Source organism: Pteropus vampyrus, unplaced genomic scaffold (genome assembly GCF_000151845.1).
Source record: "Pteropus vampyrus isolate Shadow unplaced genomic scaffold, Pvam_2.0 Scaffold61, whole genome shotgun sequence".
NCBI classification, from domain to species: Eukaryota; Metazoa; Chordata; class Mammalia; order Chiroptera; family Pteropodidae; genus Pteropus; species Pteropus vampyrus.
Genome location: NW_011888842.1, coordinates 3,742,586 through 3,754,754, shown reverse-complemented (window position 1 = coordinate 3,754,754; position 12,169 = coordinate 3,742,586). Strand labels below are relative to the sequence as shown.

Here is a 12,169-nt window from a genome sequence, read left to right as displayed (position 1 = left end):
GAGAAGTGAAACCATGGCAGTTCTTTGTGTGGCTAACACTAGTCAAGGGTTTTTCACTGAGACCGTGAATCATGAGGCGAATACATATGCATACGTATTATATATACCAAGTGATTTATTTACAACACATTTCTTTCCATGAAGGACGTGAGGGAGATTCAAAGATAGCATACATGAACAATAAGTTTAATCAATTAGAGCTAGAAAATCTGGACAAAAAACAAAAACAGGAGAAAAAGACACTAAGAATAAACTGTAGCATAGTGTTTTTCTGTCCTAACTCCAGAGAGAACCCCTAGTGTTTTGGATAGTGGGACTTTTAGAGAGAGCCAAAACTCACATTCACTACTTCCCATACATACCTTGGGATTCACTTCTCTGCAAGTCTAGTTAACTCAGTTATAAAACAACAGTAGACTATTACTCTGTAAAGCTGTTGTAAGTTATTTTCCACATGTCCTCATTGCTTTCTTTGAATGCATCATTCTTGGGGAAACTGGGTGAGTGTTTTTTGTTTTCTGCAAACTCCCCTAACCATGACCTACATTAATCTCAGGAACATTATTTTCTCAGTGATAACATCTACTCTTTTTAAAATGTGGTCATGGAGTCATACCCAGCAAGAAGCAGCGATGGGTGCTCCATATCTTGAATCATTTTACAGTCCCCCAAGGAATTCAGTGTGCCATCAAACTACACTCATCTGATGCAGAAGGAGCCTTTGCTGCAACTCCTGTCACGTGGATGCCCCAGCTTTATCGGCCCATACATTTCCCCGATCATCAAAAAGAGCTGACCTCTTGAGGTCATCCCACTTCTTGCTATTCCTCTAGCCCAGATTTTTCACTATGAGACCAAGAAGTTGAACTCCTCTCCCGATTACAATTTGTGCCACTTTCAACTGAATTATTAATGCTACCGTTATGACAGTCATAACTTCATAGGTAATAAATTTAGAATGGCATCAAGTGACAAAGTGACGGAGTGTATTTTACATATTTGCTTGAAAGATAGTGGTTAAATATGGATATTTCCAGCATGTCTCTAAGAACCTTATTTATGATAAAGGTTTATAGAGGAGATGTGCAAAATGAGAAACGGATTTATTAAAACAAAAATATATCAGAGACTATTAGTTAATAAATAGACAGGCTAAGGCATGACCAGGATGTTTGTAAATAAGTGTTAATCAAGTTTCCTTCGGAATTCGTTGCAAAATTTTAATTTTTATAAGGAAACTGACTTAAAGTGGAGGGAAGATCCGAATCAGGAGCCTCTGAGTCACAAGTAGAATTTTAATTGTATTCAATATAAAAGAAAAAAGTAAACAAAGACCCAATGAAGTTGAAACTTCCATATCTGCTTTGTTTTAAGATGACTAAAATGTAAAATATGAGGTGCTTTCCATTCAAAAGGATCAGGAGAACTAGCACCTTTTCTGATCTCACTGGGGCCAGTCTCTTAGTTATAATTCAATTTTATGGGATAAAAGTTGAGTTGACTTTCCCTCTCCCAGACTCCTTAGCTGAGTTGGTTGAAACATCCACCTGGAGGTTCTGTGTTTTAGCACGGTATTTATTACCTCTGCATTGTAAACTCCATGAGATCAGCTGCCCTGTGTATCTTGTGTACCACTGAATCATGTTCCCTTAACACAATGCCTGCAGTGTTGCAACATTTAATACTTGTTAACTGAACAAGTAATGAATCCAGCTGCACAAGAAGCACCTCAGGAGTTTTTTCTCCTCAGATAGTGATTGTTGCTTCATGCTGGCTGCTTTCTGCATCTGCTGCTCCTTCTGGACTCCACAGTTTGCCATCTAGCAAGGCTTTTCTGAGTCGTCTCCAGAAGATGTGCCGCCCGAGGACACTGTCCTCCCACTCCAGGTAAGTGTTCCTGCTGAGAAGGCGATACAGCTCCACCTGCTGCCGGAGCAGGGACTTCTCCACCTTCTGTAGGACAATGAAAATGATGCCCGCACGACTGCTCAGAAACTGCCAGGTCTGGGCAATCTCATACTCAAAAATACACCATCGGCTCTGGATGAAGTGCTGGGACACCACGACGATAACCTTTCGGCTCTTGTGGAAACCTTCTTGGATGATGTTGGCAGCAATGGCCACACCAGGAATAAAGTCTCTGTAGTGAAGGCAGAGCTGAAAGGGGGGCACCCCCTCCTCCAAGTTCTTTACCAACTCATTCCTCACCCAGTCCTCATCCTGGCTTGAGTAAATAACAAAGGCATCATAGGTGCTTTCACCTCTGCCATACTTTTTGCAGCCAGCAAGAAGCATCAGGTGGAAATAGAACTTATAAACCAGAACTGCTACCACAGATACCACGAGTACAGTGAGAACCGACACACTAATGACAGTCTTGCTCATCTGACAGGTGGCATTTCTAAAACTGAGTACAGGCACACCCTGCATATCTAAAGGTTGCACACACACCATTTGTGTAACTCCCACCAAGAGGTGCCTGTGGTCCTTGACCCACTGCAGAAAACTCTGGTGTTCACAAATGCAAGCAAAGTCATTCCCAGTGAGATTTAAGGAAGTTAGATTACTTGGAAAATGCTGTAGTTCTTGCCTATTGGAGGCCACTATGCGATTAAAACTGCAGTCCAGATCCTGGAGAGAGTGGGGAAGTTTATAAGGAAATAGATCCAAGGACAAAAGGTGGTTGTGACTCATATTTAGTGACTTAAGTTTAACGAGTGAGCCAAATGCCGCCTGGGACACTCGTTCTAGCTGGCAATTAGAGAGGTCCAGGAAGGTTAAGTTAGTCAGCGCTTTGAAGATATTTGGAACGGAGTTGTCCTGAAAAGAATTGCCAGCCATTTTCAAGACTTCGAGGCTGAACAAGCCATCAAAGATGCCATGGAAGATGATTCGGATGCGAGTATAAGAAATATCAAGGTAAAGTAGGTTTTTGAGTGATAGGAATACCGAAAAATCACTGGCCTGTTTCAAATTGGAATGCTGGAAATCCAGATATTTTAGTTGCTCTAAGCCCAAGAAGTTTGAGCTCATGGTAATAACATCATTAAAGCTCAGATCTAAGTGTTTCAGTCTAGTTGTCCCCCAAAAAGTGTGAGAACAGCAACTCTTGAAACTCAAACCATTTCTACTGAGATCTAGAAACTCAAGTTTTGGTAGTTTAACTTCAGTAAAAGTGCTCATACCCCTGTTGGCAGTGAAAACCAACTTTTTGAGAGAGTCAAGCGCCAACCTGGGAAAATGATCAAATTTAGAGTTAGTCAGTTTTAAGTGTTGCCATTTGAAATCTTTAGAAAGGACTTCTAGCCTGTTTAAATACAGACTCACCAGAGAAATTGTAGAAACATTTGCCAAACAATTAAAAAAGTTAATAACATCCTCTGAGAAGTCATCGAAGTATGTCATCCGGAATTCGTCAATGGTCAAGTTGCACAGTCCCTCCATGGCAGATTTGTCAAAATGGTTTATGGCTCTTTCATTTTTAAATTCTCCTAGAACCAAACGATTGATTTTTAAGCCAGCCAGGCCTTGAATACAAGTTTTCATTACATCTGTACTGTTAAAATTACTTCTCAAAGTTAGTTCATGGAGCTTAATTTCTTTAAAGGCACCTCGTTGGATGAAGTCTAAAGGGTTCAGGGACAAGTCTAAAGAGAGTTTGAATGGGGGCATTTGATGTAGAACCTGTAGGTCTTTATGACAAATAGTTTGGATCTTGTTATTGGAAAGGTCTAAGTGCTCCAGGTTGGACAGGTTAGAAAAATATTCAGGTAACTTGAAGGAATCAATAAGATTGTGAGCCACATTAAGCTCCTTCAAGGTTTTCAGGTGTCCAATGGGGAAGTCCTCTAGAGACACTAGGTTTATCTCCACAGCCACCAGTGTCTGTAAACTTGATAGTCCAGAAAAGGCTCCCATGGCTAAACTCTGGATAGGGTTTCCTGTCAATATCAAGGTGGAGAGATGGTTTAGACCCTCATATGCATCATCTTCAATCATCTCAATTTCACACCTACAGGGAAAAGGATACAGATTATATAGTATGTCTGCTGAATAGAAAACCCAAAATGGAAAAACAGCCCTCAGTTATCTAGCTCTTCATATGGATTTGACATGTCATATGATTGTGCATAGGCAAATACATCGAATGGGGCTGAACAAATAATAAACTTCACAGCCTTGGTATCATCATACTATCCATAATGATAATCTCTCTCTCTCAATCAATCTCTCTCAATCAATCTCTCTCAATCAATCTCTCTCTCTCTCTCTCTCTCTCTCTCTCTCTCTCTCTCTCTCTCTCTCTCTTTCTGTGTGTGTGTACACACACTAAACAGAGACAGTACATTTATCAGAAACCAATCAGTTTAAGATCAATAACTGGGGCACATAAAGACTATACGACTGATGGAGTATGTAACAGCCTTGGATCAACTTTAGCTATTCTCTACAAGTGAGCATGGTCACAGATCTGATTGGTACAGATGATACAGATAGTTGTTATTTGTTAGGCATAATAAATGACTGGTGAATGTCAATTTCAAAGATAAAAAGAAATTACGTATGTGTCACAGAGACCCTTAATGCTGATAAAAAGTTATCCTTATATGATTGCCAGATATTTGAAAGTTGTCATTATCAGAGGTACACGTTAATAACATGATAGGAATGAGTTTTGTGGAAGAAAAGTCTGCTAGAGTTGACATCAAGGGAATGGACTTAGATAAAGGAGATCAAAGCAGGCTTCTCTAAGAACAGTTAAGATGAAATCTGGAAGATGAGTAGGAATTAACAAGAAAGGAAGTGAACAGAAGAGCAGATACAAAAGTCTCAAGTTAGGCAGCAGCTCTCATACATGGAGGAACCCTGAGAGACATCTTCTGTGTCCGGAGTACAGAGAGAGAAGTGGAGAGGTATCAGATGGAGTGGTGAAGAAAGGAGGTTACAATAAGACCAAGACTTTCAGACTAGAAAAGTACTTTGAATTTCACCCCCAGTGAAATGGAAGCCATGCTATAAACAATGTTCATAGAGGTATCCTAGAGACAAGGCTCTTATCCAGCCAACAAACAGTGAACTAATGGTAAACTCTTGCTAACACTGCAAGTGCCTGCCAGTAGGGTTTGTAAATGAGTGCTTTCCTAGTACACCCTGAATCACATTTGCAATGCTCCCCACTCGCCTGATCACCCTTCAGGAAGTTCATAGGTAATAAAATCTTTCCTATCCAAGCTTTTATAATTGATGGGCAACTTGATAGATGGTGGTGGGTGCAGTCAAAAGAACAATGGAAGACAGAGGCAAGACTTCCGGTTCTGGAGTCTCTGCTTGTCCTTTCATACTGCGTGAACTTGGCAACTCTTTTTCCTCTACAAGCCTCAGTTATCACATTTCTAAGTGAAGCAACTAAAGTTGATTATTTCTCAAGTTGCTTTCAGTAATATGATTTTATAGCTGATAATCTTATGTATATATCACTCTATGCACCAGGCAAGACTAAAAGGGTCTTCCTGTGTCTCTGTTCTGTCAAAGCATGCTCATCACTTTAGAGAAGTGGAATGCTAAGATGAAGAAAACATTTAAAGTAGGAGATGTGAACTTGAATCTCTGATCCACTGCCAACAAGCTACATGAATGTAGATAAATCACTTAAACTCTCCAAGCCTGTTTATTTTATATATATATATATATATATATATGTACACACACACGATAGATAGATAGATAGATAGATAGATAGATAGATAGATAGATAGATAGATAGATAGGTAGATAGATAGATAGATAGATATCAGTAGGTTTCTATGGGGGGAAAAAAGGCTTCCTGGTCTATCACAAAGCATCCTTAGAGAATTAGTTGAATTACTATATATGAACATTGTAAATCAATATGAATAGGCAAAGGATATCTATTCCAGCAGTCCTCAACCTTTTTGGCACCGGGGACTGGTGCTCCTCTGAGAATCTAATGCCTGATGATCTGAGGTGGAGCTGAGGCAGTGATGCTAGTGCTGGGGAGCATCTGCAAATACAGATGAAGCTTTGCTCTCTTGCCTGCCACCCTAGTAGCAGAGTGTACAACATATAGCAAGTAGCCAACAATATCTGCGGATGAAAGAGTTTGAATTCACTTTCTCTCCTGACTTAAAAGAAAATTCAAAGATAGAATTATTCTTAGAAACTATCTCTTGTCCAACTGTTCTGTTCACAGACTTTATCTGTGAAACTGAGACCTGGAGATGGGAGGTGGCTTGCCCAAAATTATATAGCAAGTATGACATCTATTGAATAAATGTATAAGTGAATGAAGATGAGATTCCACCAACTACATTTTCTGGCTCAAGAATGAAATGATACAACAATGAACATTTTACTTTGTACAGTGTCTACATGCTCATTCATTACCTAGATAAATCCAGCACCTGCAATTCTGAGAAGTTGGAGAAGATATGGCTGCTTAGACGTCTCAGGGGGTTAAAGCTCAGATCCAGTTTCTTGACTGATGTGGGGATGTTGTTGGGGATTTTGTAGAGATTCAGCTCCATGCACTGGTAGGTAATGTGAGGAACCACCTGCAATGATCATACATTAAATGCAGTGTTTTACTGTGTACACCTCAATATACCTCTCCCCTCTCCTAGGCAAGAGTGTGGGAGGCCCTTAGTACAAGCTCAGGGGCTAGTCAACCGTCCTTTGTCCGTCCGTTCGTCCATCCATCCATCCATCCATCCATCCATCCATCCATCCATCCATCCATTTATCTATTCACTTCACACTTATAGAACATATTACTCTAGATTAAGAAGGAAAGAACACCTACCATGTACCTAGTGTTCTAATCTTTACTGTAATAATGGCAACATTTACCAAGAAGCAATAGAGTCAAGTGGTAAAGAGCTGAGTCTCTGGAGTCCAAAAGCTTGGGATTTCACCCCAGCTCTTCTGTGTGTTTTAGGGCAAGCCTTTTTTTTTTTTTTTCCTAAGTAATTCCACGCATTGTATACAGCCTTGGGGATATTGCCAATCAAGGTGTCTAGACCTCCCTTAATCATAGCCCAGTTTTTGCCAGTTGTGTTCTCTTCCTTGGCTTATTAACCTTTGATCAAGTGATTCAGAAATGGGGGGAAAATCTTTAAAGGACATGGACTTCAGTGGCAGGACCTAGCAAATAATGTCAAATGTTTTATGCTGCCTTGGTTTCTGTGTTGGTTTCTGTTATTCTTTCCCAAATTATTTGTCAATCTTGTTCTCTAATCTCCCATTTAATTTCTGAATTCTCCGATTTCTTTAACAAAATGTCTTGCTTAAGCCTGCTAATTTTGGCTTTCTCTTGTTTAATACCAGTAGAATTTGTTAAAAGGATTAAATGAGATAAGGTATTTAAAGAGATTATCTCAAAGCTTATTCTAGTGTAAATGATCAATAAATGTTAACATTTATTATTATTAGTTGTTATTAATCTCTTACTATATGCCAGTATGTTTCTTATGTTATATATTTTAACTTAATCTTCAAATAAACTTTTTAAAGAAGAAGAATTCAAAGAGATAAAATAATATGTATAAAGTCTCACAAGCTATACATGCAGGTCCTCACTTCACATGTCTGCTTAAATGTTACCCTTTTTTTAATTTAAATTATTTCCAATTAAAGTTGACATTCAATATTATATTAGTTTCAGGTATGTAGAGAGTGGTTAGACATTTATATAATTTATAAAGTGATTCCCCCAGTAAGTCCGGTACCCACCTGACACCATATACATAGTTATTACAATATTATTGACTATATTCCCTGTACTTATTTAAATCCCTGTGACCATTACCCTTTTTAGGAGCCTCATAGACCATACTGTAAAACAGAGGATGTTGCCAGTAACTTTTCTCATGCCCTCTTTCATCCTCTTTCACAGATGCATCACCCTCTGACATTATGTTGTCCACATGATTGTTCCATATGTATTGTTCATCTCCCTCACTAGATCGTACTTTGTGAAGGTCTTGTTCTCTGCTATGTCTCCAGCACTCAGAATGGTGCCTAGCAAATGGTCGATGCTTAATAAATCTTTGTCGAATAAATGAATAACTAATTGAATGGAGGTTTGCTCAAATAACTAATTGCTTAAATCCAAATTTTCTGTTTAGTGTTTAGAGCAGTACAAAGACCAACATGACTTGGCTCCAGACTTTGATGAGCTCATACTCTAGAGTAAGGGTTAAGATGGGAGCACAACTCATATTACTGAAAACGGCCATTAACCAGGTTTGAAAAATATTTCCTCTGGTTCAGAAAAGGGAGAGATCAATTCTGGATACAGGGATGGTAAATGGCTTTTGAGAAAGAGAAGATTTCAAGGTGGGTCTTGAAGGATGAGCAAGATTTGGATACATGGAAAGAGTAAAAGGCAAAAACGTTGTGAGTAAGGAGGGGTGAAAAACTAGTTTAGATTAGGTGGAGCATGGAGGAAATGGTAAAACCCCAAGCCAGAGAGGAAGCCAGAGCTGGACAAGGAGGGCCCTCTACTTTGTCCTGTGGCAGTACCTTTAATTGTTTGACACATATAAATTGAACAACTACTATGTACTAAACACTGGAATATAGTGATAAATAAAGCCATCAATGATCTTGCCCTCTTACAGATTCCATTTGAATGGGAAAGACAATGAACAAATAAACAAATATATATAGGGACGTGCTATAAAAATAACACAGCAGCATAAAAGATTAGAGGAGGATGGGAGATGGGGGCGGGGGGAGGAATTCTAAAGAAGTTGACATTTAAGCAGAGATCTGAATAAAGTGAGGGATTAAACCACGAAAATATCTAGGGCTGCACTGTCCAACACGGTGGCCACTAGTGACACAAGGCAATTGACCGTAACAAATGTGGATAGTCTAAACTGAGGTGTATGATAAAGGTAAAATATATACTAAAGATTTAATCCCAACAAAACAAGGTAAAAATTATTTTTAATAGTTTAGTGTAAATTACATTTCAAAATCATATTTTAAATATACTGGGTTCAATAAAAATATTAAAATTAAGTTCACCTTTATATTTTTTAACATGTCTACTAGAAAATTTTAAACTATGTTTTAAATGTAGTTAGTTAAAATTTAGTTAGTTAAATTTATTATTTAAATTTAAATATGTGTTCTACATTATGTGTTCTACCATTGGGCGGCACCGATCAAGGGGAAAAGCATTCCAGCTAGAGGGATTAGCAGTGCAAAGGCTTTGTGTAGGAAACAGTCCTAATAACAATGAAAAGTTATTATGTTTTTAAAGAGGATAATTTGTCAGAACTGAGCCTCAGAAAAAACAGCAGTGACAAATAAACAACAAACGAAAACGCACACAGTGGATTAAAGGAAGAGAGCTATGGAGTCAGAAGACCAATTACTATCCAAGAGTCAAGGCTAGGGAAATGGAGGACTTGCCCTAGGCTGGCACTGAGGGGATAGGCAGGCTTTGGAGATCAGGAGAATATGGGGCATGAAGAAAGGGAGCAGCCAAGAGTAAGTCTGATTTTATCTGAGGGTGACAATAATTGGAGGATCTCTCCCTATTAACTTAACGGCAGGAGAGTCACAGAACAAGGAGTAGGACTGTGGGCAGGGACTTGGAGGAACAGAAGACTGGGATGACAAATTCATCTTTGTTAGATATTAAAGTCCGCTATTTCCCTCACCTTCTCTGGTTTATGCTTTTCTTGAGTTTCTGACCCTGCCACACCCTAAAATCCCAGGACATTCTTTTGGTTTATTGGCTCTATGATGGGCTTCCAAAGCAATTAGAAAGTCCATGCAAGAAAAAAACAAAAGAGATCCAGCAGGAATGAGATTATGAACCAGCTGGTAGGTGTTTCACAAAGAAAGAAACCATTGCATTAACTGACATTTTATGTCTTTTTCTCTTTTTTTCCTCCCTTCTTTATTTCCCGCTCTCTGTCTCTTTCTTAATTTCTCTCTCCTTTTTTTTTTTTCCAATCTCTTTTCTTTTCATCCTTTGGATAGAACTTTGACTAGATTCAGAAGTCTGAAATACACTTGGAAAGTTTGTTCTTTTAAGAGACAAGAAAAAAAAAAAAATCTTCCTGAAATTGAAAGGGGCCAGGTGACTGCTTGAAGCTGAATGTACAGACAACCAGCAGAAAGGAATGATAGGAAGCAGCCTTCTTACAACTCTCTGTTGAAGTAGGTATTATTATAATTCTTTTATAGATGTGAGAACCAGTCTCAGAGAGGTTGAATAACTTCTTCAAGGTCACACAGCCCAGAAGCCTGAGAACAGGGATTTTAAAATGGGACAGGATTCCATGGGCTGCCTGTGAGTGCCTGGTAATCATGAATTAGTTGGTCCTCATCTCTTTAAGATAATTTGACTCCTTTTTGCGAATGAAACTAACCAGGGCACCACACAGTGGGAAGTTCTGGGCAGAGGGCAGTTTTTCAGAAACAAGACAAAGCACACAGGAGATAAACTGACTTTGAACACATACCTGCACGCAAGGGTCCCAGCTCTCAGGTCTCAGGCAGGAAAGGAAGGCCATGGCTGGGATCAGAATCCCAGCCAGGCGGATGGGAGGCATCATCCTGGCATTTTCTGTGGCCAAAAATGACCCTGTGAAAGCATGTGTAACCGTAACCACCTGCCTGGGCAGCCTCCAAGGCACTGTCTTCTTTCCCTTGCTCGGTGCCCCACAGCAATTACTGTATTCAAAGCAGCGCTAGCTTATGGGGCAAGAAAGGAAGTGAGAGTGGCAAGCTTAGCATTCTGGACGTTTGTTTCTCTAATATTTATGTCCCCTTTCTAAGGAGGGGAAGTTAGAAGAAGAAGAAGAAAATGTCTGCAGACCAGTGTCCGAAGTAACTGCAAGAGGAAGCTAGCTGACTTTTATCCCAGTAAGTCATCTGACCTCAGCGACAGTGAACTTAAAAAAACAATCAGATTGGCCAGGCAGTCTGTTTAACTGACTAGGGCAGTGGCTCTCCAGTGTTGTTTTCGTAGTGGAAACTTACTGTCTACATTAGTCTCCTACGATTGCCAAACAAAATACCACAAACTGAGTGACTTAAACAATAGAATTTAATTTTTTTTTCGCGAAGTTCTGGAGGCTGGGAGTCTGAGATCAAGATGCCAGCAGGACTGATTTCTTTTCAGGCTCTCTCCTTGGCTTTTCGATGCCCACCCTCTCTCTGTGTCTTCACAGAGTCTTTCCTCTGTGTGTGTCTGTATCCTAAATTCCTCTTCTTTATAAGGACATCAGTCATATTGGATTAAGGCCCACTCAGATGACCTCATTTTACCTTAATTACCTTTTGAAAGACCTTATCTTAAAACACAGCCTCATTCTGAGGAGTCAGGGTTAGGTCCTCAACATATGAATTGGGAGTGGGGTACACATTTCAACCCATAGCTCCAGGCAACCTTGTGAAATCTTGGGGAAAAACTCATATTATGAATCTGATTAAAAAATAAAGCTCCAGTGAAACACAGTTTGAAAAGCATAGGGATGGTGGGAAAAGATTGGGATGAAGAATCAAATACACTGAAATTCAAATCCAGGCTGGATGAATTACGGCCTTGTGGCACTGGTCAAGTCACTTAAACTGAGAAGCCTTAATTTCTGGTCTGAAAACTGGAATAATAGTTTTAATCACAACAGAAGCTGATATTTATGGCATTCATAGAATTAAGGCCTTGTGACAGTAGGCAAATGATATAAGCCACTAAGCCCTAACTTTCTGGTCTTTAGAATGGAAATAATCTCATTTGTCTTGCATGATTGAATTAAATTAATCTATATAAAATTCCTAGTCTAGTGCATGGTTCATCTGTGTATTCCTCAGATCCAGTAAATATAAAGTGAAGTTGCAAAGGAGTGTGTCATAGGGGGCTGAGCACAAATTCTCGCAGACTACTTTAACACAGCTCTAAAATTAAGCTAAAAATAGTCCCCCTGTCAAAATTTTGCTTTGAGGATTGAGACTATATCAAAGTCTTAAACGCCTGGCACAGAATAGGTGCTCAATAAAGTTTAGCTCTGTGGAAAGGTAATCGCATTTCACTTCCGCATAGTCACCCAAGATGGAAATCTCCTCGGCTTCCTCACTTCTCTCATCAAATGCATATTAACTATACTTTCTTATTTTCTATATTCTTGAT

At 39.3% G+C, this 12,169-nt stretch overlaps 1 protein-coding gene across 1 annotated transcript; it reads right to left on the bottom strand.

The window, feature by feature from the left end:
* Window positions 1-1,662: 1,662 nt before the first annotated feature.
* On the bottom strand, window positions 1,663-10,861 carry TLR4 (toll like receptor 4). Its single transcript, XM_011360965.2, has 3 exons — window positions 10,503-10,861; window positions 6,406-6,572; window positions 1,663-4,012 (listed from the first exon to the last, which is right to left on the bottom strand). The coding sequence occupies exons 1-3, from the start codon at window positions 10,593-10,595 to the stop codon at window positions 1,747-1,749; spliced, it is 2,526 nt and encodes an 841-aa protein (XP_011359267.1). The 5' UTR covers window positions 10,596-10,861; the 3' UTR covers window positions 1,663-1,746.
* Window positions 10,862-12,169: the final 1,308 nt, after the last annotated feature.